At 50.6% G+C, this 22915-nt stretch overlaps 2 protein-coding genes across 29 annotated transcripts in view; one reads left to right on the top strand and one right to left on the bottom strand.

The window, feature by feature from the left end:
- The window catches only part of Papln (papilin, proteoglycan like sulfated glycoprotein), a 34160-nt gene extending 15455 nt beyond the window's left edge, over nt 1–18705 (top strand). For 12 of the 16 annotated variants that reach the window (XM_046440944.2, XM_046440936.2, XM_046440931.2 and 9 more), the window contains 17 exons: nt 136–201; nt 679–886; nt 1471–1653; nt 1791–1932; nt 6132–6212; nt 6425–6686; nt 7797–7899; nt 8249–8387; nt 9346–9811; nt 10516–10653; nt 10851–10975; nt 11159–11312; nt 11885–12022; nt 12669–12796; nt 12910–13018; nt 15406–15572; nt 17569–18705. In XM_046440944.2, the coding sequence (XP_046296900.1) occupies nt 136–201; nt 679–886; nt 1471–1653; nt 1791–1932; nt 6132–6212; nt 6425–6686; nt 7797–7899; nt 8249–8387; nt 9346–9811; nt 10516–10653; nt 10851–10975; nt 11159–11312; nt 11885–12022; nt 12669–12796; nt 12910–13018; nt 15406–15572; nt 17569–17744 (2785 nt within the window). In that variant the 3' untranslated portion in view covers nt 17745–18705. Of the gene's footprint in view, nt 1–135; nt 202–678; nt 887–1470; nt 1654–1790; nt 1933–6131; nt 6213–6424; nt 6687–7796; nt 7900–8248; nt 8388–9345; nt 9812–10515; nt 10654–10850; nt 10976–11158; nt 11313–11884; nt 12023–12668; nt 12797–12909; nt 13019–15405; nt 15573–17568 lie in introns of those variants that run through there. The other 4 variants (XM_046440935.2, XM_046440933.2, XM_046440932.2 and 1 more) reach the window with 3 other exon arrangements.
- A 1535-nt stretch (nt 18706–20240) lies between these two features.
- Numb (NUMB endocytic adaptor protein) overlaps nt 20241–22915 on the bottom strand; it is a 172363-nt gene continuing 169688 nt past the window's right edge. For all 13 annotated transcript variants that reach the window (XM_046440947.2, XM_058577691.1, XM_058577698.1 and 10 more), the window contains one exon: nt 20241–22317. In XM_046440947.2, coding sequence (XP_046296903.1) covers nt 21602–22317 — 716 coding nt within the window. In that variant the 3' untranslated portion in view covers nt 20241–21601. The remainder of the gene's footprint in view (nt 22318–22915) is intronic.

Below are 22915 nucleotides of genomic sequence, written 5' to 3'. Positions count from 1 at the left end.
TGGCAGCGGGCTGGGGACAGTACTGGAGGTCCCTGCCTGAGTCACAGGGGGCTTAGCTTGGCACATGCTAGGGATGGGCCAGGGGTCTGGCTAAGGGCCTGTCGGCAGCAGCAATGCCTTTGTTCGTGCACAAAGGATCTCTTACCTGCACCGGCCCGGAGCCTGGCGCCATGCTGGGGCCCAGCGTGTGTGTGGGAACAGGTAATCTGGCCACGGGCTCCCGCAGTGCTGCCCACCGGCCTTGGTGGCAGCTATCCTTGTGAGCTGGTGGTGGGCTTGGCTTTGCATGGTGTGTGGGGGTCACCCTTTCCTCCAGGGCCACACGTTGGGGAGCCATCTAAGACTTTCCCATCTAAGGTTGGACACTAAGAAACGGCCTGGCTGGGGCGCTGGGAACCTGGTGAGAAGGAAGAGGGATCTGGGGTGAGCAAGGATAGGGACGCTGAGGAGCAGTGGCTAGGCTCAGTCATCAGGATCCCTCAGATGGCCATTGAACCGTGGGGGCATGCCTGGGAGGGCCTCCTGTGGTCTTTATGCAGAGCTCTTTGTCCCCACCCTCAGGGTCCTGGATGTTCAGAGGGTGGGCAGGGCTGGAGTTGGGATCCTCCCCACACGTCTGCTCCTGTGTGTGAGGGCACTGCTCCCAGGCCAGTCTTACCCAATTCCCATCCTCACCAGCTGGAAGGCAGGGCCGTGGGCGCCCTGCTCAGCCTCCTGTGGAGGTGGCTCCCAGTCCCGCTCTGTCTACTGTGTCTTGTCTGATGGGGCCGGCGGCCAGGAGGCAGCTGAGGAGGCCGCGTGTGCGGGCCTGCCTGGGAAGCCCCCGACCACACAGGCCTGCAACCTCCAGCGCTGTGCAGCTTGGAGCATGGAGCCCTGGGGAGAGGTGAGGCCCCTGGCCCTGACCAGGCTGGGCTGGAAACCAGAGCTGGGCCTTAGGCCTGGGCAGCAGCAGGCTGGGCTGGAGGCTTGTCCTCTGCTGTGGAAACTCAGATCCTGGGCGGGTGGCAGTTGTCTCTGAGAGGGTCAGTGAAGGGCCCTGAGCATGAGGCCTAGCACCTCATAGGTGGCTGTCTTGGAAGCTGTGACCAGGGATGACTAGAAGCAGATTCCTGGATCCTGGTCCTGGGCTGGATGGGAAGCCTCGGCCTTGGCCTGAAGAATCAGCTGAGCATGTAGTTCAAGGGCAAGGGAGGGGCTTCCAGGGGCTGGGGCTGCTGGTCATTACTTCAGCACCTACATATGCTCCTCAAGTTACAAATGAAGGGATGTGAAAAATGTCCCTTGGCCTGGTGTCAGCTGCCATGGTCAAACTGTGTGACCTCAGGGGAGTGACAGCCTCTCTGGGCCTGGGGTCAGAACACAGGCAATGGGATGAGTATGCCCTACCCGCGGGCCTGGTGGGCCTCCAGCCGTCCTACCCATCAGCAGCCCCCTCGGGTAGCTCTTGCTGACAGCCTGACCTTGCAGTGTTCTGTCACCTGTGGTGCCGGCATCCGGAGGCGGAGCGTTACTTGCCGGGGTGATGAGGGGTCTCTGCTCCATGCCTCTGCGTGTTCCTTGGAGGACCAGCCGCCACTCGTTGAGCCCTGTGTGCGTGAAGCCTGTCCCCTCCTCAATGTCCAGGCCTGGCATGTTGGCGCCTGGGGTCTTGTGAGTGTTTGTCCTTGCCCCTACCTGCTGACCCACCTGGATCTGATGTGCACCGCGGGGTGCCTTCCCTTCCCCATCTTCCTGTGGGTGCCCCAGCCTTAGAGTCCCTATCTTCCCACTCCCACCCTCGGCCCCAGTGCTCCAAGAGCTGCAGCTCTGGGACTCGGAGGCGACAGGTCATCTGTGCCATTGGGCCGCCCAGCCACTGTCAGAACCTGCAGCAGGCAAAGCCCACGGAGGTGGAGACCTGTAACCCGCAGTCCTGCCATCTTCCTCAGGGTGAGGTCGCGGGAGGGCGGGCCCAGGACTGACCTTCCCACTCACTGCACACCCAGCCGCACTCCTGCGGGCAGCCCCTGACCGCCCTCTCTGCCTCTGTCTGCTGAAGCCTTTGCCCTTGCAAAGTCCATCTTTCCGCGACCTCAGAAGCCAGCGCTGCTTTCCCGCACCGGGCAGCAGTGTCTTCCCCTCATCCCCACTGCCCCCAGCGTGCTTCATGTCTGTGCCACTCATGTCATGCTGCCGTGGTGGTTGGCATACAGCTGCTGCTGCTGCTTTGTCTTTTGGGTACTGGGGTTGAACCCAGGGGTACTTAACCACTGATCCACACCCCCAGCCCTGACCCCGTTTTAATATTTTATTAGAGACAAGGTCTCGCTGAGTTGCTAAGTGCTTTGCTAAGTTGCTGAGGCTTTCTTTGACCTTGTGATCCTCCTGCCTGACAGGTCATCTGTGCCACGGGGCCACTCAGCCACTGTAGGAACATGCAGCAGGTTCCTAAGCTGCTGGGATTATAGGTGTCCTCCACCGCACGGGGGGACATGTAGCTTCTTAGTCCTATTAGCTATAAGCTCTTTGAGGACGGTGTCCATGACTTCCTGTTCCTCCTTATGCCCCCCACAGAATGTACCTAGCAGGAGAGAGGTACTCGGCAATTGTTTGTTGAATGCCTGGGTGCAGGGGGAAGGAAGGGCGTCCAGGTACGGGCATCTGTGGAAGGAAGGGCACAGGCCAGCATTTGCTGGTGTGCAGATGGGACATTGAGGAATGGGGTGGGTTGTAGCTGAGCTGAAGGGGAGGATATGGTAGAAAGGTATTTGATTTCGAAGTGCTAATGATCAGGACTATAGGGACCTTGAGGTGGGGATGACGGGGTGCCAGTGGAGGTGTATGGCAGGGGGCCAAAGAACCAATGTCTCTGAGTCCACAGCAGAGAATTTTATTTGCCCTGGGCTGACCAGTTGTATGGCCCTCAGTAAGCACTCTCCTCTGATAGTGCAGGCTGTGGTGGGTCCCAGGTAAATGGCGGTGGTGTTAGTGAGCCTCGGTGGGCAGGCCTAGCCATAGTGACCATCTGGAGGGTCCTCAGGGCCAGACCTTGGGCCTGGATTCTGGCCTCACCAGCAGGAAGACACTTGGGACCCAGGTGTGGGTCTCTGGGTGGAGCTACTCTGCTGCCCAGGGCCCTGATGGCTTCCTGGAAGAGGCAGTCTTGAGCCTGCACCAGGGACAAGTAGGGGTCACATAGTAAAGCAGGAAAGGTTGTCTCAGGCCAGGCTGAGAGGGAAGAGAATTAAATACATTACTATTTTTATAACTATAAAATAATGTTTGTTCAGTGTGAAAGTTTTGGAGAAATTAGAAAGTAGTATGTAAAGAATTAAAATTGCCTTGAACTCCACCATTAATGGGATTCGTCTTTAAGGTATTTCCCTGAAATGTGTATGTAATTTTGATTCTGATTCTTCCCCGTCATTCTATTCTCTCTGTGGACATTTTCCAGCTTCATGATCTCTAGGACTTCCACAGAAGTTCACAGGGTGATCATTTAGAATCTAGGTGGTTTTTGGTGTTTTGGGTAATTAATACCCTAGAGCCTACTGGTGTGTGTCAGAAGGAAGGGGAGTGGTTTGGGGCTGTCCTTTGGGGAGACCCACTGAGGATTAGGTGTCCAAGTGCCCTCTGCTTCCTCTTCTTTCTAGGCCCTAGAGCAGTACTGTCCACAGGAAGTAGAATCTAAGTCATGCATATCATTTCAGACTTTCTAGAGCCCCATTAAAAAAGCAAAAGGTGACCTGAGAGTGAAGTTCAGGAGTAGAGCATATGCCCGGCATGTATGCAGCCCTGGATTCTGTCCTCAGGGCTGCAAGGGAAAAAAAAAAAGTAAAAGTAAACAGATGAATTTATTTTTAAGAATATATTTTATTTTCTGTGTATTGTAGTACATTCCTGTAATTCCAGATATTCAGGAGACTAAGGCTGTAGGACTGCAAGTTCAAGGCCAGCCTAGGCAACTTAGTGAAACCCTGGCTCAAAATAAACATTTTAAAAAGGGCTGGGAGGGGTGGGGATATAGCTCAGTTGTAGAGTGCCTGTCTGGTGTGCACAAGGCCCTGGGTTCAATCCCCAGCAACACACATACACACATACACACACAACACACACACACACACACGGGCTGGGTATTCATCTCAATGATAGAGTGCCCCTGGGTTTAATTTCCAACTGCAAAACAAATAATATATTTTATTCAATCCAATATAAATATTTTCAGTATGTATTCAGCATTTTTTGGGGGGAGGGTACTGTAGATTGACCCCAGGGGCACTTTACCACTAAGCTACATCTCTGATTCTTTTTCTTTTTTGAGATAAGGTCTTGCTAAGTATGCCTGGCTCAACATAAAAATGTTTGAGAGTTTGCATATCCCCCCCCCCCATCTCTCCCTCCCCAGTACCAGGGATTGACCTCAGGGCCTTGTGCTCTACCACTGAGATGCACTCTAGCCTTTGTATTCTCTTTTACAAAATTAAAACCTGTCTTCAAAATTTAATGCATAATTTATACTTACAGCTCCTATTTAGATGCTAAATTTTCACCAGAATACTTACTATAAAACTAGATTTCATGAAATTTGGAGCCCAAGTTATTACAAACATACTTAAGTGTTTTTCAATACGTGAATCAATATTGATTTTAAAATTTAGTTGTTTGTAATTAAATGAAGTTGAAGACTCAGTTCCTCCATCACTTAGCCACATTTCAAGTACCCAGTAGCTGTGAAACCAGGAGGGTCCTCAGCCCTGGGGATGAGGTGATGCTCTTAGGTCTGGATGGATGCGGAGGGCTTCAGGCTTGGGACTCGAAAGACCCAGGGGAGACATTGACTGGAGCTAGAGGGTGACACTATGAAATTTGAGAGTGCAAGTTTGGCCCCTGCCTGAGGATCAGACGGAAGTGGAGACAGATGAGAAGATGCAGGCATCTCTGGGAGCAGACGGCAGGAATTCATGCACTAGAAAGGGCTCTGGGACCTTTCAGGCACAAGGCCCTGGGTTCCATCACCGGCACTGTTTAAAACAAAGAAAAATGGTGGGAATGAAGGGCAGGTGTGGCCCATGAGGGCTCGCTGCCCATGGCCTGGACTGAGTTAAGCCTACAGAGGTGGAAGAGTCGTATGAGGGGAAGCCAGAGGGCAGGACAGGCTTGGCACAGATGCCTTTAAATTTGAGGTGACCAAGGGACAACGGACAGAGATTCCAAGGTTGTGAACACAGGGCCAGAGAGATGGTGGGCACTTGTCTGTGGGAGATACAGATATGGGAAAAACTGTAAATCAGCCTCATCCCAGGTTCTGACCTGGCTATGTTAAGAAATAAAATTAAGGATCTTACTGCACACCTCTTGGTATCTTCCAATCCTAAATTACTATTTTCAATGTTCCTAGGGACTGGAAGCTGTATCCATGTAGAAAGGGAATATTCACTTATCTATTCTAATTACTCCGTTACATAGTAACATGTTTACTGTAGAAAAATAGAAAAAAATCTGTACCGTGAGCAGCCACATACCCACCATCTAACTTGTACATTTAGATGTTTTTCATATTTTTTAATATGGAATTTTAAAAACTGAGGTCAAACTTATATAATATATGGTTAACTCTTTTAGTGTATGTTTGGTGATGTTAATGTTATTTTTTTTAAGCCTTTTTTGCATATAGACATCCTAGTGGGGCTAAGTGTTATCTCATTGTGGTTTTGATTTGCATTTTTTTTTTTTTGTTATGCTGGGGGATTGAACATAGGGCCTTATGCATGTGAGGCAAGCACTCTACCAACTGAGCTATGTCCCCAGCACTGCAGTTTCTTAATGACAAGCAATGATGAAGATCTTTTTATATGCTTGACTATTTGTGTATGTTTAGAGAAATGTCTAGTTCTTTGTTCATTTTAAAAATTGGATTATTTATCTTTTCATTGTTCCGTTTTGTGTGTGTGTGTGGGGGGGGAGGTTCAAACCCAGAGCCTTAAGCATGCTTGGCAAGTGCTTTACCACTGAGCTACACCCCCAGCCCAATTAAAAAAAAATCTACCATATTTTGCTTTATGTGGTGGGGATGCTAATTTTGTATTTGGCTCTTTTTTTTTTTTTTGCTGGACCCTGCCCTCTACACTCATTGTGTTGGTTCCATGCAGAGGTCCCCAGTGTGCAGAACTTGCATGCTGGTCCCAGGGACTCCTGGATGCCTTTGGGTCCTCAGGAAGCTCCAGCCTCAGGTGAGAAGCTGGGCCTCGGCTGCCTACCCAGCACTTCTCATCTTTATGTCTGAGTAGGTGGTACCTGGAAGTAGAAGTCAAGGGTGGGGATGTACCAGTGGCTGAGAGGAGTGGTTTAGGGGAAATGGAGGAGAGTGGGTTAGATGTGGACATGAATGGAGGGAGAGGAGCCAGGTGGACACATCAGTGTGGCTTTTGCTTTGCCTTTATAGACTCCAGAGACCAGCGTTGGGCTGCTCAGGAACGGCCCTGGGTCCAGAGCAATCCCAGAAGGGACCAGGGCCTCCAACTGTCAGCCCTGGGCCCAGCCCCCTCTCTGCAGCAGTCCCCACACTGGCTGCCCCCAAGGTCTGGCTCAGGGACTAGTGACTGCAGACACAGTCCCCATGGGTGCTGCCCAGATGGCCATACAGCGTCTCTTGGGCCACAGTGGCAAGGCTGTCCTGGGACTGGGGCCTTGTGTCAGCAGAGCAGGTAGGTGCTGGGGACAGTTCTTCTTCACCAGGTTAAAAAAAAAAAAGGGACTTGGCCTGTGGGTGGGCGGTGTCTTCACCCAGAAAAAGGGATGTGGGGAGGGGGTTGCAGGGCTCAGGATTAGGACTCCCAGGGTTTTGTCTCTGAGCTGCCCTGACTGTGCAGTCTTGGGGCCTTGGCTTTGGAGCTGGGCTACAACTTCCTGTTTTCCCTGCTGAAATCAGCCTGGGGAGAGGAAGCCAGAGCTTAGAGAGGGCGGAGGGGTGATTCTGGCTCTAGATCTGGACCTAGCTCTCTCTAGATCCAAGTCAGGCACAGGGAAGCTGGACCAAAGCTGACCCTTCCCAACACCCCCACCCACTCCAGCCTGGCAGAGAAGGGCTGAGCCATTCCAACCTCTGCCAAATTCCCTGGGGCTGGGTTTTCTCCTTCCAAGGCTTGCCCTGGGCAGATGCCCCTCAGGGCCTGGGGTGGAAGGGCCCAGGTTTTGGGGTCAGTAGCCTGGGGATGATTGTCAGCCCAGCCACTTACTAGCTGTGCCATGGGAGAGTGAAGGCAAGTTACTTAATCTCTGATCTTGGCCTCCTCTTCTGAGAACTGGGAACAACGGTGGCTACTTGGTGGGGATTGATGTGAAGGTGAAATAGGTTAACAACTGGCACAGAGACAGTGCTTCACCATGTTTCTTTCACCTTGCTTCCCAACACCTGGTTGGTGGAGGTGAGATAAATGGTGGGCTCCTTTTAACCCCCCTTTTTGCCATCTGCTATTGTTTTGTAAAAGCTCCTTGGGAGCCTGCTATTTTGACAGGCTCGGATGAGTTCCCCTTCTTAATTCATGGTAGGATGTGTGAATCAAGTGTTCAGGGCTGCAGCCTGTGCTTACTGTTGCCCTCACGGGCAGCTGCAAGGTGGCAGTGGACATGGGCAGAGGCAGGGGTACATGGAGTGGTATGGTCTTCCACCAGAGGTCTCACCTGGCTGGAGCCCTACCCTCCATGCGTGGAGCCTCAGAACCTGCCTCCTGTGGTGCTGGAAGATGAGGCCTGAGGGTCCCTGGAAGCCGGGGTCAGGGCTGGGCAGTGAGGGGTGCTGTGTGCTGTCTGCCTAGGTACGGATGCTGTCCTGATGGGGTGTCTGTGGCGGAGGGGCCCCAGCAGGCTGGCTGCGCAAGATCTGGGAGCAGACCAGGGTCCCAGGCAGTGTCTTCCATGGTAAGCATCTGGATCCTGTGAGAGAGGTACCAAGCTTGTCCCTGGTTTTCTCAGTGCTACTTGTCCTAGGATTTTTCCAGCTTTGACCTTGGTACAGGAAAGTTCCAGCAAGCTGGCTGACCTGGGCCATCTGTTTGGGGGTATATGGCTTCAGAGATGGGCCTGGCTTATGGTTGGAGTTTCATTCCACATTCTCCTGGCCTCTGGTCACCCTCATCACTGAGGCTATGACCCTCAGACTTGTGGTCCTGTCTCTTCCTGGTTGCTGCTGCCCTTCCCCAGGCAGCCCGAATCCTCACCAAGAGCCAGACCTGTTTTCAGCCTCTCAATCCTGGGCTTTTCTCTCCAGGTTCCTGAGGCCCGTAGGCCCCAGGCCCAGCAGAATGAGCCCAGTGAGTGCCGGGGCTCCCAGTTTGGCTGCTGCTATGACAATGTGGCCTCTGCAACTGGCCCCCTTGGGGAGGGCTGCACAGGCCAGCCCAGATATGGTGAGTGGACACACTCTTCTCGTCCTTCCCAGGAGGTGGCCTCTAGTCGCACTGTGTCCTGCACTCCCACCCCCACCCAGTGACAGAGACCTGCCCATCAGCTCATCCATTCCTCCCACAAATTCCCGAGTGCCTACTAGAGGCCAGGCCAGAAAACGGTGCCAGATTGTTCTTGTATCCAAGATTGTACTCGAGGCCTTCTGGCAGCTTTGGGAGTTAGAAAAGGTGGCAAGGAGGGATCCCGAGAAAAGAGAGGGCCCATGTTGTGCCTGGGAGTCAGCCTCGTCCTGAAGTGGAGACAGTGTCAGGGTGAGCAGAGCTGGGAAGGGCAGGAGTGGCCTTATCTTGCTTGGGACGTGGATGGGGCAGTGGGACAGTCTTGGAGAGAGTCCTGGGGCTGGGGGGGCGGTGGTCATTGAGGCTGGAGCACGGGATGCATGGGTAGAGCTGCCAGGGACCACCATGCAGATATCAGAAGTCAGATAGGCTGGTGGTCAGGGTTTTACAGGACACCTGGATGGGTGGCCATGATCACATCTGAAAGTTGAGGTGGAGCAGGCCCTGCTGGCCAGGAGGGCTGTTAGAATGGGCAGGCTGGCAGCTGCGGGGGCAGGTTTGAAGGCTGGTGTAGAGTCCTGGGGACAAGGGTGGGCTCTTTGCTGGGTATTGTCACAGACCCACCAGGGTGGGCACGGTAAGGTTAAGCTCTAGCTGGGGTGTCTAGTTTGGGAGGGCCGAAGGTGCTGACAGCTGGCTGTGGCCTAGCTTAGGGCAAGTCTGGGCAGTGGACACTGTCAAGTGTTTTGTGTTCCCAGGGCCTGGTCAGTGGCCCAGGCAGGATTATAGTCGCACTCCACAAACGGAGAAAGATGTGGTTCCCAAGTCTGAGGCTGAGGGGATGGTGGGTGCAGCTTTCATTGGCTACTTGGGTGATCCGTCTCACTCCTTCCCCTTCCAGCCTACCCTGTGCGGTGCCTGCTGCCCAGTGCCCTCGGCTCCTGTGCAGACTGGGCTGCCCGCTGGTACTTTGTTGCATCTGTGGGCCAGTGTAACCGCTTCTGGTATGGTGGCTGTCACGGCAATGCCAATAACTTTGCATCGGAGCAGGAGTGTATGAGTAGCTGTCGGGGGCCCCAACATGGACCCCACCATCCTGAGCCTGGGGTCTCTGGCCAGATTACACACACAGATGGTGGCGGCAGCAGTCCCAGAGGCCCCCAGGAGCCTGGTCCGCACAGGACAGGAGCTACTGCTCCAAGACTGCCCTTGCCTTCTGGCGGCCTCTGGTGGAGAGAACAAGAGCTTGGCCCTGGGGCGGCCACCTTTGGAGACCGGCCTGGGGGCCAGGAGCTTGGTTCCAGGACCCCTGGACTGGGTGGAAATGCCAGACAGCCAGCGCCACCCTCCCACGGTTCTTCCTACAGGTGAGACCCACCTTCCCAAGGGAGGAGGATAGAGTGCCCAGGCCAGGCTGAGCTGGCTCTGTCTTCCGTCCCTAACTTCTGATCGCCACCTGTGACCTCCTTTCTATGGGTGGGGAAGCTGAGGCTTCAGAGACCCCATGAGATCTTGATGTAGACCCCAGCTTCTGGGTTCTCTGTCAGCTCTTGCTGGTCTCTAGGGCCCGTCTAGCTAGAAAATGTTGCTGGCTTCAAGTCACCCAGCTTCTCAGGGCCTCAGTTTCTTGACCTGTAACATGGTGATATTATTTCCTGCCCTGAATTTCTCCTGGAGATTTGGTGTGGGTTCCATTCATTATTATTCTTGGGACTGGGTTATCATTAATAAGAGATTTGAAAAAAATGAAAAAACAAAACTTACAGGCCATAGGGTCAAGCATGTAGTCCGGCCACCTATGTGAATCTTTTGTGGGGGTCACTCCTCAGCCTCCTCTCAGCCCCTGAGTTTCATGTGCCTTGTTGCTCTTGAAAGAGCAGGTTGAGGGGCAGCTCCTGGGCATGGTGGGCAGGTGGGAGGGGCTGGAGTCCTGAGTCCCTGGGGTGCTGGACTTGGCTTCCCATGGGACTCTCTGGCCCAAGTATCTGTGACAAGCTGTTTGTTCTGGTGCCTAAGAGGTGGTCCCTGGCCCTGATGCCAGGGGGCAGAGCGTCACCTCTCACTTCTTCAGGATTAGCTTGGCAGGTTCACAGCCCTTCCTGGTGCAGGCAGCCCTGGGGCAGATGGTACAGCTTTTGTGTCCCAGCAACACCTCCCCGGAACCACAGGGTGGGTGGCAGAAAGATGGCCATCTTATCTCCTCTGACAGGTATGTTGAACAGGGACAGTCCTGTTTGTGTGAGTCTTTCCCCACAGTAGCCCTTCTGACCTTCCCTGGGACAGAGGTAAGTGGGCTCAGGAGTGCTCTGCGGAGCTAGGACCCACTCTGGGAGCAGCACTGGGGCCTGAGGGAGAACTCGTTGCCCTCAGGAGCCCTGAGCTCACATCGTCCCTCTTTCAATTCAGGCACCAGTTGCAGTCTGATGGCTCCCTGGTCATCAGCTCCCTGCAGGCAGAGGATGCTGGCATCTATAGCTGTGGTGGCCACAGACCAGGCAGTGACACCCAGAAGATCCAGCTTCGTATCACAGGTGTCATAGGCCCCAGAGTGGGACTGGATGGGAGGGCTGTCCCCACATTAGAGGGGCCTAAAGTGCTTCCATGGGTCAGCTTCTCCTGACAGCAGGAACCACACTGTGGCTCTCATTTCTCCACCCTTCCTTCCTTTCCCTTCTTTCCCAGCTCACACCTTGCTTCTCCTAACCTCATGACAGGGGAGGACATGGTGGTGCTGTCTGAGACTGAGCTAAGGCACTTTCCTCAGACCAGGGACCCAGTCCAGGACCACAGTTCTCAGGACTTCAGCCCAAGGAGGGATGCGGGGGGCCTGGGGGCTGTCTCCTCCTCACACCCACGGCCTGCAGCCAGGTAACAACTCGGCAGTGCCATCTTGCTCTCAGTCTCTCCCACCTGAGGGCAGGGACCATGGACTCCGTGGGTGAGAGAAGGGAGAGGTGTATGTTGTAACCAGGCCGTGCTGGCTCCTTCATGGGGCTTTGCAAGGTGAGGATGAGAAACGTGGCTCTTTGAGCTGGACCTTGTGGAGAGGAAGGGAAGCCCTTGCCTGTAAGCAGCTCTACAGGCCTGGGATGAAGGGAAGGGAAGGTATCTAGAGCTAGAGGGCCCAGCCAGCTTGGAGGAAGAAGGCCTTGAGGCTTGGTTCAGTTTATGGAGGGTGTGTGGAGGGCTGATGGGGTGCCCAAGTCAAGGCCTTGGTAGCAAATGTGTAGGGTGGGGAGAAGACAGGGAGGTGGTGGGTATGTTTAGCCAGCCATGGGCTAAACGAAGCCCAGTTACTGACTGACTGTGTTCTGAGCAGAACACAGAGGTGATTGTGGGAAGCTGAATCTGGCTGGAGAGGAAGCTCACTTGGAGGCCCCATGGGAGTCAGGGAGGCGGCGGCAAGGGACTCTCATGGCTGTGGGTGGCTTGTTTTGTAGGCTGCATCTGGACCGGACACAGCCTGCAGTGGTGGATGCCAATCCGGGTCAGCGAATCCGGTTGCCCTGCCGTGCTGAAGGCTTCCCTCCCCTGACCATCGAGTGGCAGAGAGATGGGCAGCCCCTCTCCTCTCCCAGGTTCACCCGGCTCCTCCCTGCCTTCCTGTTCTGCCTCCAGCCCACACCATCCTGTGGAGGCCTGAGCAGGACTCCTGGGCTCTTGAGAGATGGATCTGGGAGTGCAGGGCTCCTGGGGTGGGCCAATATTTGGGTCTCTGGGTCTTTCCAGAGTGTGGTTGGTGGATAGAAATAATAAGTGGGCTAACATAGGCAATGGCTGAGGAAGGAAATGGAGTCTGAACCCAGTTCTGATTACTTGCTAGCATTTATTGAGCACTTAGTGAGCTTTTCTCTCATATAAGCTTCAAAGGAGCCATACTGAGGCAGGTGCTCTTTTCTCTCCGTTGTGCATATAGAGTTTAACATCACATAGCTCATAAGTGGTAGAACCAGTGTTAGAGCCTACTTGAAAATGGCAAAGTCTAGAAACCCAAACCAGAATTATATCTGAAAACTTGAAGAGATTTATTGTGAGGCTAAAAGCCAGGTATATTTGCAGTGAAGTGCTGGCAGCAGGAGGTAGTGAGGGCCTGAGGCCTATTGGCTCTTTGGTAGACCTCGGTTGATAGTCGGGGCCACTCAACCTCTGATCCCAGTCACTGTCTCTCCCTCACCCCCTCCTGACCCCTGGGGCTGGAGCCAACCCATTGTGCTTGGTCTCTAGACACCAGCTCCAGCCTGATGGTTCTCTGGTCATCAGTGGAGTGGCTATGGAAGATGGTGGCTTCTACACTTGTATAGCTTTCAATGGACAGAACCGGGACCAGCGCTGGGTCCAGCTCAGAGTTCTGGGTAAGATGGCAGTTCTGAGTGGGGCCAATGGCCTGGCCAATGGCCTTTGAGGTCATGTGGCATGGTGGGGCCAGAACTGGATAGTGTTTGACAGTGTCTTCTTCTGTGCCCAGGGGAGCTGACAATCACAGAGTTACCCACTACTGTGACAGTGCCAGAGGGTGACACAGCCAGACTGGTGTGTGTGGTGGCAGGAGAGAGTGTGAACATCAGATGGTCCAGGTAAAGCTCAATTCCAGAAAGTCCCTGCCCTTACAATCTCGGGTGTGGGAGGTCTACCTCTCTGCCAGGGCCATTGCTGTCACCACTGCCTTTGTGCCTAGCTCCATCCCTCCACCAGGCCTTGTGCTGGGGTGGGGGTACAGCACCCTCATCCTACACAAAGAGGCCCTGTGGGACAGCTTGCTTTTCCATTGGTTAGGCTATAACAGGGTTTCTTAAGCTAAGTATCATTGACATTTGGACCAGATAAGTTTGGTTGTTTCAGTCCTATGCATTGCAGGATATTTAGCAGCAGCCAGGATGTCTACCTACTAGCTGCCAGTAGCCCATGTCCAGGTTGTGACAATAGAAAATGTCTTCAGGCCGAGTGCAGTGGCAGACATCTGTAATCCCAGTGGATTGGAAGGCTGAGACAGGAGGATATTGAGTTTAAAGCTAGCCTCAGCAAAAGCAAGGCACTAAGCAGCTCAGTGACACCCTGTCTCTAAATAAAATATAAAGTAGGGCTGCGGATGTGGCTCAGTGGTGGAGTGCTCCTGAGTTTAATCCCCGGTACTCCTCTTCACCCCCAAAATGTCTCCAGACATTGCCACATACCCCTGGGTGGCTAAATCACCACCACTGTGCTGCATTCAACTTTGGGGAACTTCTGTGGTCTTTTATTCCAGATCAATCTGTCTTTTGTTCAGTTAACAACCCCCCACCCCAGTCCCTGGAATGTGTCAGGATTATGTTGGGTTCTGGGGATTCTGGGGTCATTTAAGCCCTAAGGCACTCCCCAGCAAGAGCTGGCTCTGTGTCCCAGGAGCCCCCAAAGAGGAGTCCCAAGTGCTATCTGTGCACAGAGGAGATGAGGCTACTTTCGGTCTGGAGGAGTCAAAGAAGGGGAGGCTAGGGAGGTGATTCTGGCTGGGCCTTAAGGCTAAGGAAGGGAAGGCTGTTCTCGGTGGGGGAGGCAGCAAGTACCAAAGGTAAGTATTTTAGGAAGGACGCTGGAATGGGAATGGGCTGTACACAGGTGGGAGAATTGATGGGGTCATAAAGCTCAGCTGCCTCCAGAGTGGCCTTGGTTTCAGTGGCTTCAGTGTTAGTGTCCCCTATAGCACAGCTATCTAACCTGGCTGTCTCCACCTGTTCATTGCTCTCCTCAGATCCAGCCCCTGTTCCAGGAACACTGGCCTGGTTAAGGCCACCAATCCCCTCCTCGTTCCCCTCACCACAGAACCATCTCAGTCCTACATGACCTGCAGCAGTGTTGTTCTGCTGACCACTCACTCCTTGAAATGCCCCTTCCCTGGCTCCAGGAAGCCACTCTGTCCTTGGTGGTCTTACTGTGACTTTACCTTGGACAGCCTTGGAGAGGCACACTTCCTGGGGCCACCACCTCCTGCTGCTACACATCTGGGTTTGGACTCTATTGAGCTCCGACCTCAACTCTGACACATCCTGGTATCTCACTGCACACATATTCAAAATGGTGGAACATGACTTTAACACTCACTCCTCACGCCCTGCCCTGGGTCTCCCCAGGTTGGAGGGACACCACCATCACCCAGTAATGCAAGTCTGATTGCTTCCTCTCCCCTGCTTCCCACATCTGACCTTCATCCCAATCCTCTATTTTTCTGCTTACGCCGTCTACCCAGTGTGCACCAAGGCAGCGTCCGCTTCCCTGGATGCCCTTTTCCAGGCCAGCCCCAGTCAGTTCCACATCTCTCCATCACCCCCAGGACCCTGCTGACTAGTTTCTGTCCCCTGCCACCTTGCAGTGTATACTTCCTCCTGCATTCCCTCTGCCTTGCTGTGGCTGTGGAGTTCCTTCCTTCAGGGGAGTCTCCTTGGTCTCCCTCTTAATTTTGTGTGTGGGGTACTGGGGATTGAACCCAGGGACTTAGGCATGCCAGCGGAGTGCTTTACATCCCAGTCTTGGTTTTCCTCTTGGTTGGCCAGCAGCTGCCCCTACTGCCTCCTTCTTGGGTCTCAGACCTTGGCTACCTCTCTCAAGGAAGGCTCTCCTGAACAACTGCACCCTCTCTCCAGCACCCTGGGGCAGAGAGTGCTTGTGCTCTGTGGGCTCATCCAGCACAGAGAAAAGCCCGAGTACGATTCCTTTGTGGACAGAGGTGAATTTAGAGTAACTTAAATCAGCACACTTACTTTGTGTTTACCTCTCTTGTGAAATTTTGTGTTGGTAATAGTCTCCTACCTTTTTGGTGTGCCTATTCCCTCTCTTCCTTGAGACAAGGGTCATCTGCTTACCCTCAAGGGGAGGATTGGCTCTAGAATGGCCACTCACCTTTGATTCCCTCCTCCTCCCATTTTCCACTCTCCTAGGGCCTGAAGACCAGAGGCCCTGGACAGCTCACCCAGTGTACTTTCCCCTGCAGGAATGGACTGCCAGTGCAGGCCGATGGCCACCGTGTGCACCAGTCCCCAGATGGCACACTACTGATCCACAACTTGCGGGCCATGGATGAGGGCTCTTACACGTGCAGCGCCTACCGCGGGAGCCAGGCAGTCAGCCGTAGCACAGAGGTGAAGGTGGCCCCAGCAGGTAAGAACGCATGCCTACCAGGGTGGGAGGGCATTTGCTCACTGTTGGGGCCTGGCTGGTTGTGAGCTGAAGAAGGGTGCAGGCTCAGCAGTGTGGGGGACTCTATTCAAATGCTGACTTACTCTGCCTGTTTCTGGTAGTGTGACTCTGCAAAGGCTTCACCCTGTGCAGTGGGTGGCCTCACCCCTTGAAGCCAGGTGAAAAGAAGTAGGCAGCGCACCTGCTGTACACTGCTTATGACCTCTTTAGGCATTGTCATTTAGACTTGCCACTTTTATTCGGAAAAATGATTGGAATTTTGTTTTAATACTTATGGTCTATAGGCCACTAAAATCTGTCCATTCTAATCAGTGTGGCAGAAAGTGGTCCAATGACTAAAAAGTGCCTCTTTGGCCATTTGAGCACATAACCCAGAAAGGAGAGGGCAGGGTTATCATCACTCTACAAATGAGACGGGTACCTGGAGAGATTAAGGGATGTTTCTACAAGTCACACAGCAGATTAGTGGCCCAATTGGAACTAGAACTCTGGTTTTATGACTCCTCATGGTTAATCTTTTTTCTTTTCCCTGAACGATTACACATGTAACAAAGTGTAATTATTCACCAATTTGATATTTTAGCCTTATATTCTCCAGCTGTTGCTCTTTGTGAATTTTCATATTTCAGCAAAGTACTATATTGTATGTGGTATCAGTACAAAAAATGATACTGCTAATTAAATGACAATGGTGAGATACCACCATCAATTAATACGCAGACCGATTTGAGATGTGAAAAGAAGTACATTTTGGAATTGGTGACAGACAGTTTTAATGCTCAAACTCATTAGAGCTCTGTGGGAAAGGGGAGGGGAACTCTGCCCACTGAGCTCTCCCTCAGTTGTGGTTCACTGAGGGACTGAATCAGGATAGTGTCCTGGGCCAAGCAGCCTGTTCTCATAGACCTTATGCAGAAGCTCAGATAAAATTGATACCAAATTTACTGATTTTTAGAAAACACTATGCATAAATAACCTTGTTATTCATATTAATGTAAATAGTTAGCCCTCTGGTTATTAATACATCAAATCTTTCTATTTCTAACCATTCGCTGGTTAGGTTGGGCTTTTCCTGGTCATCTTGTGAGGAAACAGGAGAGGATGAATGTTCCCTATCCCTGGGAGGCCTGGTGTTAGGGAAGGTGCAGCTTGGATCTAAGTGGAGCTAAGCTATAAGATCCCCTTCAGAAAGAAGACACCTCACTCAATAAGGCCACTAAGCCCTAGGATGATATAAGACGCTTCTAGTAAAGGTAGAGGGGCAGGCAACAAAGGCTCTGTCCTCAGTATAGCATTTGAACCTTCCACCAAGTCTTTTCCTGCCATTTATTCATTACTTTCTCTGGGAGAAGTGGAAAAACTAGAAATATAGGGATCTAGGTGACTCAGACAAGCTGGGGAGATGTATGCTTTATATATATGTGTATTACAAAATATGTAGCAAGTGTCAGGACATATATAGCTTAGTTATGGATATTTGTTTTGTGGTGCTAGTGATGGAACCCAGGCCTCACACATGCTAGGCAAGTGCTCCAGCACAGAGCCACACCCCCAGTCCCAGTTGAGGATTTTGAAGGCACAAAACTTTGGGGGGTTGGAGGACCCCAGCAGTAAAAAGGAGAAGATAATATAGGTCTTGTTGAGTCAGATTTTACTGAAAGCTGATCCTACCCCTTCTTTCCAAACTCTTTCTTCCAAACTCGAGGCTAAGGCAGTTGTCATTTCGCTCATCAGCTCTCCAGGGTAAGAGTTAACTTGAAGAGATGTTTAACCATCCAGTCAATAAATACCTGGGAGTCTGGGAAGAGCTATGCATGGGGCTGAGGCCACAAATAAGAATAAGAGGATGAGCACTGGATGCTGAAGTGGGGCCAACAGATGGTGGAAACTCTTAATTGCTCCTTGTGGTGAGAGTCCACAGTGCTGCCTAAGCCCTCTCTCCCCTGTTATTCTGTAGCACTGGCCGCACAACCCAGGGACCCCAGCAGGGAATGCATCGACCAGCCAGAGCTGGCCAACTGTGACTTGATCCTGCAGGCCCAGCTCTGTGGCAATGAGTATTACTCCAGTTTCTGCTGTGCCAGCTGTTCCCGCTCCCAGCCACACACTCAGCCCACTTGGCAGCAGGGGTGAAGGCTACCTCTGGCTCTGAACAATCCTCTGGGGAGAAGGAAGATGGAATCAACTTCCTCTCTCTGGCTGGCATCATATTCCAGAGAAACTGGTCCTTTCAGTCACCATTCAGTGTTGTGCTTCAGCAGCCTCCAGGACCGGTCTTCCTCTGCAGACCTCAGCAGTGCCTGTGTCTCTCATTACGATGGCTGCTGCCGAGTTGTCAAGAAGAGGAATCTGTTTGAAGAAGGGACAACCTTTCCTTTACAACTTCCTTTTGTAAGTTCTGTTACAGGTTGAGAATTTCTTGTCTGAAATATTGGGACCAGAAGTGTTTCAGATTTTGGAAAATTTGCAGACTTAACCACTTAGGCATCCCTGATCCAAAAATCTGAAATGCTGTAAAATATGAAACACTGAGGGTCATGTCATCACTTAAAGCAAACTGTCAGGGCTTTCACTTCATTTAAAGCTAAGTGGAGAGGTGTGTAATGATTTCAAAATTAACACCTGCCTTGTAAGTGGCATGCCTATTCCTGCTTTCAGGGAAGTATTCTGTGCTAGAACCGAGTCTCCTGTGAGGTCAAACAGTGGTCCATTGCTCTAGTCTCTCTCACCTTTCGAAGGAGTGTAGCAGTCAGCTTCATATCCCACAAGGTCAAGAGCATAATGCTGGTGAAACCTCTTAGCAAAAGTGGAATATAAGGCCTTAGTATAGGGATTAGGAATGAAAGAGGCATAGTTAATACTGTCATCTGAGCATGAAAGAACTGGAAAAACTGCTTACTTTGTTGGGAAGCTGGACCCCAAAGCCTTCTTGAGGTCAACATGCAAAACTGGCTGTAGAGGTGGGCTGGGGATGTGGCTCAAGCGGTAGCATGCTCGCCTGGCATGCGTGCGGCCTGGGTTCGATCCTCAGCACCACATACAAAACAAAGATGTTGTGTCCGCCGATAACTAAAAAATAAATATTAAAATTCTCTCTCTCTCTCTCTCCCTCTCTTAAAAAAAAAAAAAAAACTGGCTGTAGAGGTTCATCTGAATCCTTTGTAAAGTTGACCAGCCTGCTCTGTGCAGTGACAGTAAGGAGCCCCTCTTCCTTAAGTATTATGTAAAGCAGAATGTTTGCTTCCAGAGAAAGATCAGACGGTTGTTAAAAACGGCATTAGCAGGCTGGGGTTGTGGCTCAGTGGTAGAGCGCTTGCCTAGCATGAATAAGGCACTGAGTTTGATCCCTGGCACCACATAAAAATAAATAAAATAAAGGTATTGTGTCCATCTACAACTAAAAATTAAAAAAAAAATAGCATCAGCAGGATGGGGAACTAGTAGGTGGTGGGTGAAGGCAATGTAATAACAGGGAAGTGGTTTGAGTTGGAGGAAGTCATTCTTTACCTCTCAGAATTTCTAATTCCTCAATGCTGAAACAAGAGGCCTGAATTCAAGGAGCTTCCAAGTCTTATTCAACTTTCTTCTATGAATCCTCCAGAGGACTGCCTAGTAATAAAGGTCATTCTTTGACAGAGGAAAGATGAGCATCATAGGGATCAAACCCCTGAAAGGTAACTTTTATTATCAACACACTGTCTGGTATAGAAAAATGTATCATGGGTGATGCTTCCTGGTCTACCTCTCATCCAACAAAAGAAACATGGGCCGAGGGCAGAGGTTTTCTCTTTCCATTAAAAAAAAAAAAAGTACTGAGATGCATCCCCTTTCATTTATCATGGCTGGTTTTGCTATAGAAATAGGAAAATAAATGTTGCTTTCATGGATTTCCTAGTTTAATGAAACCAGAATTTATCCTATTGGCACACACTTTAGAAGTTACATCTAAAAACAGTTAGCTCTTTTGAGCTAGCCCATGTTAGAACTAGTCCCAGAATAGTGGCTTAGAGGACAGGGCCAAACTCACTCAAGAACAATGGTTCTCAACCATCTTCCAGGGTCACTGAACCTGGAGTTCTCTGATTCCCAGCCCCCCCCCCCCCCGGCCACACACACACACACACACACACACACACTCTGAAATTAATTTATTTGGTCTTGTGTATAGGCTGGGCATTCAAATTTGTGTGTGCACACTGGGGGTGGGGGCTCTCACATGCTAAGCATGTGCTTTACTACTGAGCTACACCCCAACTCTAGGCATTAGGACTTTAAAAGCTACCCAGGTAATTCTACCATGTAGCCAAAGTCAGGAGGCACTACTCCAGCCCTGGGGTGTGGCTGAGATTCTGCTTTCCAGCCAGCTCCTGGGTGAAGCCTATTGTGCCAGACCACATGCCGAGCAGCAAGAATCTGACTTTAGCCTTTGTTTGATCCTGTTAGCATCTCTTAAGTATGAACGAAAATGTGAATTTTTAGGATATATTAGTCACAATAAAAGATCTGTGGCTACTAAACTAGGAATCTGCAGAAACAGCAAAGTGGAGAGACAATAACACCGAAGAAAACGAAAAGCAAACTCATTTGCAAACAAATGGAAAATAAAAAAAGTCCTTCATGGACAAAAGCTTCTACCACGAACATTTATTTTGTTAAAGCAGATTATAAATTCTCATCAGTACAAATATATATATATATATATATATATATAACTTACATTTGATTGTAAGGCCAACGTTCAAAAGTAAAAATGAGATGGGATCTCATGTTGTTACCGGAGGTCAAGTGGCTGCAACTGGCAATGGGATGATCTGCTCACCATAAAGGAGGTGGGGAGGGGGGAGCACATACACAAAGCTAATAAAACCAGAATCCCCATCCCCACAAAACTCATGGGAACAAAATTTAAAGGACAAAACCCACCAAGACCCACATTACAAACCAACACAGAAACCTGTGTTCCCTTCTGTGGATGATTATGTCATTGTCACCTTAGTGTTAAAACAGTAAAGAATTAACATAAGGAAATTTCAACAATATATAAAATACATATTTTCTAAAACATATTTAGATTGATTCCATTAAAATAATGACATTAGAATTTCAACAGAGGTTTAAAACCAGGACAATACTGCTTTCATTTTCTTTAAACTACAATCTAGTGAATGTACTGGTCATAAGCATGATTGTTGATGCGATGTGCTACTTACAATGAACGATAGCGAACAAGCTAGGGATCCTGTCTGCAACTTCCAACCCTTCCTCTTTTTACTTCAATAGGCATCAATGATAAATCAATCTTATGTACAATTTCTTACAACTAACCCTTTTTACTTTTGGCAAGATTACTTACAACTCATACAATTTTTTAATATTGAGAACTATTTAAAATATTCTAAAGGCATAAAAATAAAGATTTTGGCTTTTTTGATATATATTTATAATATTTATTCTGTTACTCAAAATGGAAGCTCAACATTACCCCCAAAATAGAGCTCTGCTGGGCAGTTGCTGATGTGCCCTCCCAGGAATTCTGGCAGCACCCTCTGCCTCTCTTCCCAGCCTGAGCACAGACCACTCTTCTTGATCTTTAAGACAGGTCAGTACTGACTGGGAGGAGGCAGGGGAATGGCCTGAAAAGTAAAGGGAGATTGTTTTGCTTTTATTCCAGTAAATGTGCTTTGAATACAGATTCCTGTTCAGGTACTTCTGCCTTTCTATTGTCAGAGATTGTAAGGGGGCAAGGGAAGAGGGTTTAGAGAGCGCCACATTTTCTTGACTTCTTTAGCTTAGCTGCAAGACAATCTTTGCTAGGAATGGCTTTCTTCACTTCTTTCAAAATCACCCCTCACTGCCTGGACTTGTTCCTTGGGACCTTTGGGATTAGTGAAACGTATACTGATCAGGAATACGAAGTCTCTTTGCTCCTTTGACCTCCACCCCCTGCTTTTACCTAGGTACAGACAAGACACATAAGCCAGAGAGATTGCTTAAAGTTCAATTTCAAATGTCTTCTGTAAGTCACTGGAAAATGGGTTGGTAGGGGAGGGATTAGTACGCTGCTTGGATTTGCTTTCTAATGCAGCCCACTGGGCTTCAAAAGGATCCACTGGGCAGGTGCCTGCAGGAACCTCTGTGTGCTTGTCTCCTGAGGCCAACCTGCCATCGTCTACACCATTGAAAGCTGCAGAACCGTTGAGGTGCTGAGCAGGAGGCTTAAAGAAGGGACTGGTGGTAGCACTGCTTGTCTCATACTGAGGGAATGTCTGTTGCTTGACCAGGCTGGGAGATGGATGGGGATGAGTGGCCTGAGGATGGCCTGCAGTGCCAAACACATTGGCTACCATCTGGGAGGGAGTGATGCCCACCACAGGCACATTAGGGGCTGGATAGGACATCCCGTTGGCCACAGGATAGGACTGGGCAGGGACAAAGGCTGGCTGCAGGGGTGGGACCACACCCACTGGCACAGGCTGAGAGGTGAGGAATGCATTCCCTTGGAAAGGCGGTGCTGGCTGGGAAATGGCAGTGGGTGGAGGAGGCTGGAGAACTGGCTGCAAAGGGGCAGCTGAGACCTGGGGCTGCTGGGCTCGGACACTCTTCGACACTTCTTCTAACCAGCGGTCAGCCTCAGAGGGAGTGCGTCTGTGACCACCATGGAAGAGACCTGGAGATGCAGCACCAGAAGATTGACCCCACTCAGTCCCTGGAATGAGCAAGATGCAGACAAAAGAAGAGTTACTGGCCTCTTTCCTCACATTATAACCTTGGTTATTTGAAGGACCCTAACATGTGGCACAAGTCCCCCAAGTGGGACACTCTGTGGTTCTGGCAGATGGGAGGAAAGTATTACCAGCTGAAGAGATTTTGTGGTAGGACAAAGAGAACCTGTCAGACCATTTGCTGTTAGCCATGTTGAGAAGCTGTTTAGATATAGCTCAAATGCACTGAGCCAAGGTAGCTGGCTGGGGTTGGGAACCCCACTTTGCTTTCATGGTTCATCCAAGGTACAGAAACTAGCAGGAGCATGTTCTACAGGGCTTGAGGGATCCTTCTTTGCTCTAATAGGGCAAAAAGAAAATAACCAGTGACTTGGCCATAATTAGTTGGCCCCTGCCTGGTTTCCAGCCATATGTTGTTTTTCTGGTGAAAGATTCTATTTAAGTTTTTTTTTTTTTTTTTATAGTTTATAGTTTGGTTTTATGCCTAAAACCTCAGTTATAGTTAATGACTATTCATTACAGGAAAACACAAAAAAGAAAAGGAAAATGATGCTTAACGTAGTACTTTTTGTAGGTCTACCA

Source organism: Marmota monax, unplaced genomic scaffold, assembly GCF_021218885.2.
Source record: "Marmota monax isolate L192 unplaced genomic scaffold, Marmota_monax_Labrador192_F-V1.1 WCK01_AAM20220418_F8-fsc00017, whole genome shotgun sequence".
Taxonomy (NCBI): Eukaryota; Metazoa; Chordata; class Mammalia; order Rodentia; family Sciuridae; genus Marmota; species Marmota monax.
Note: the sequence above shows the minus strand (reverse complement) of the source record. Positions and strands in the feature narration are given on the sequence as shown.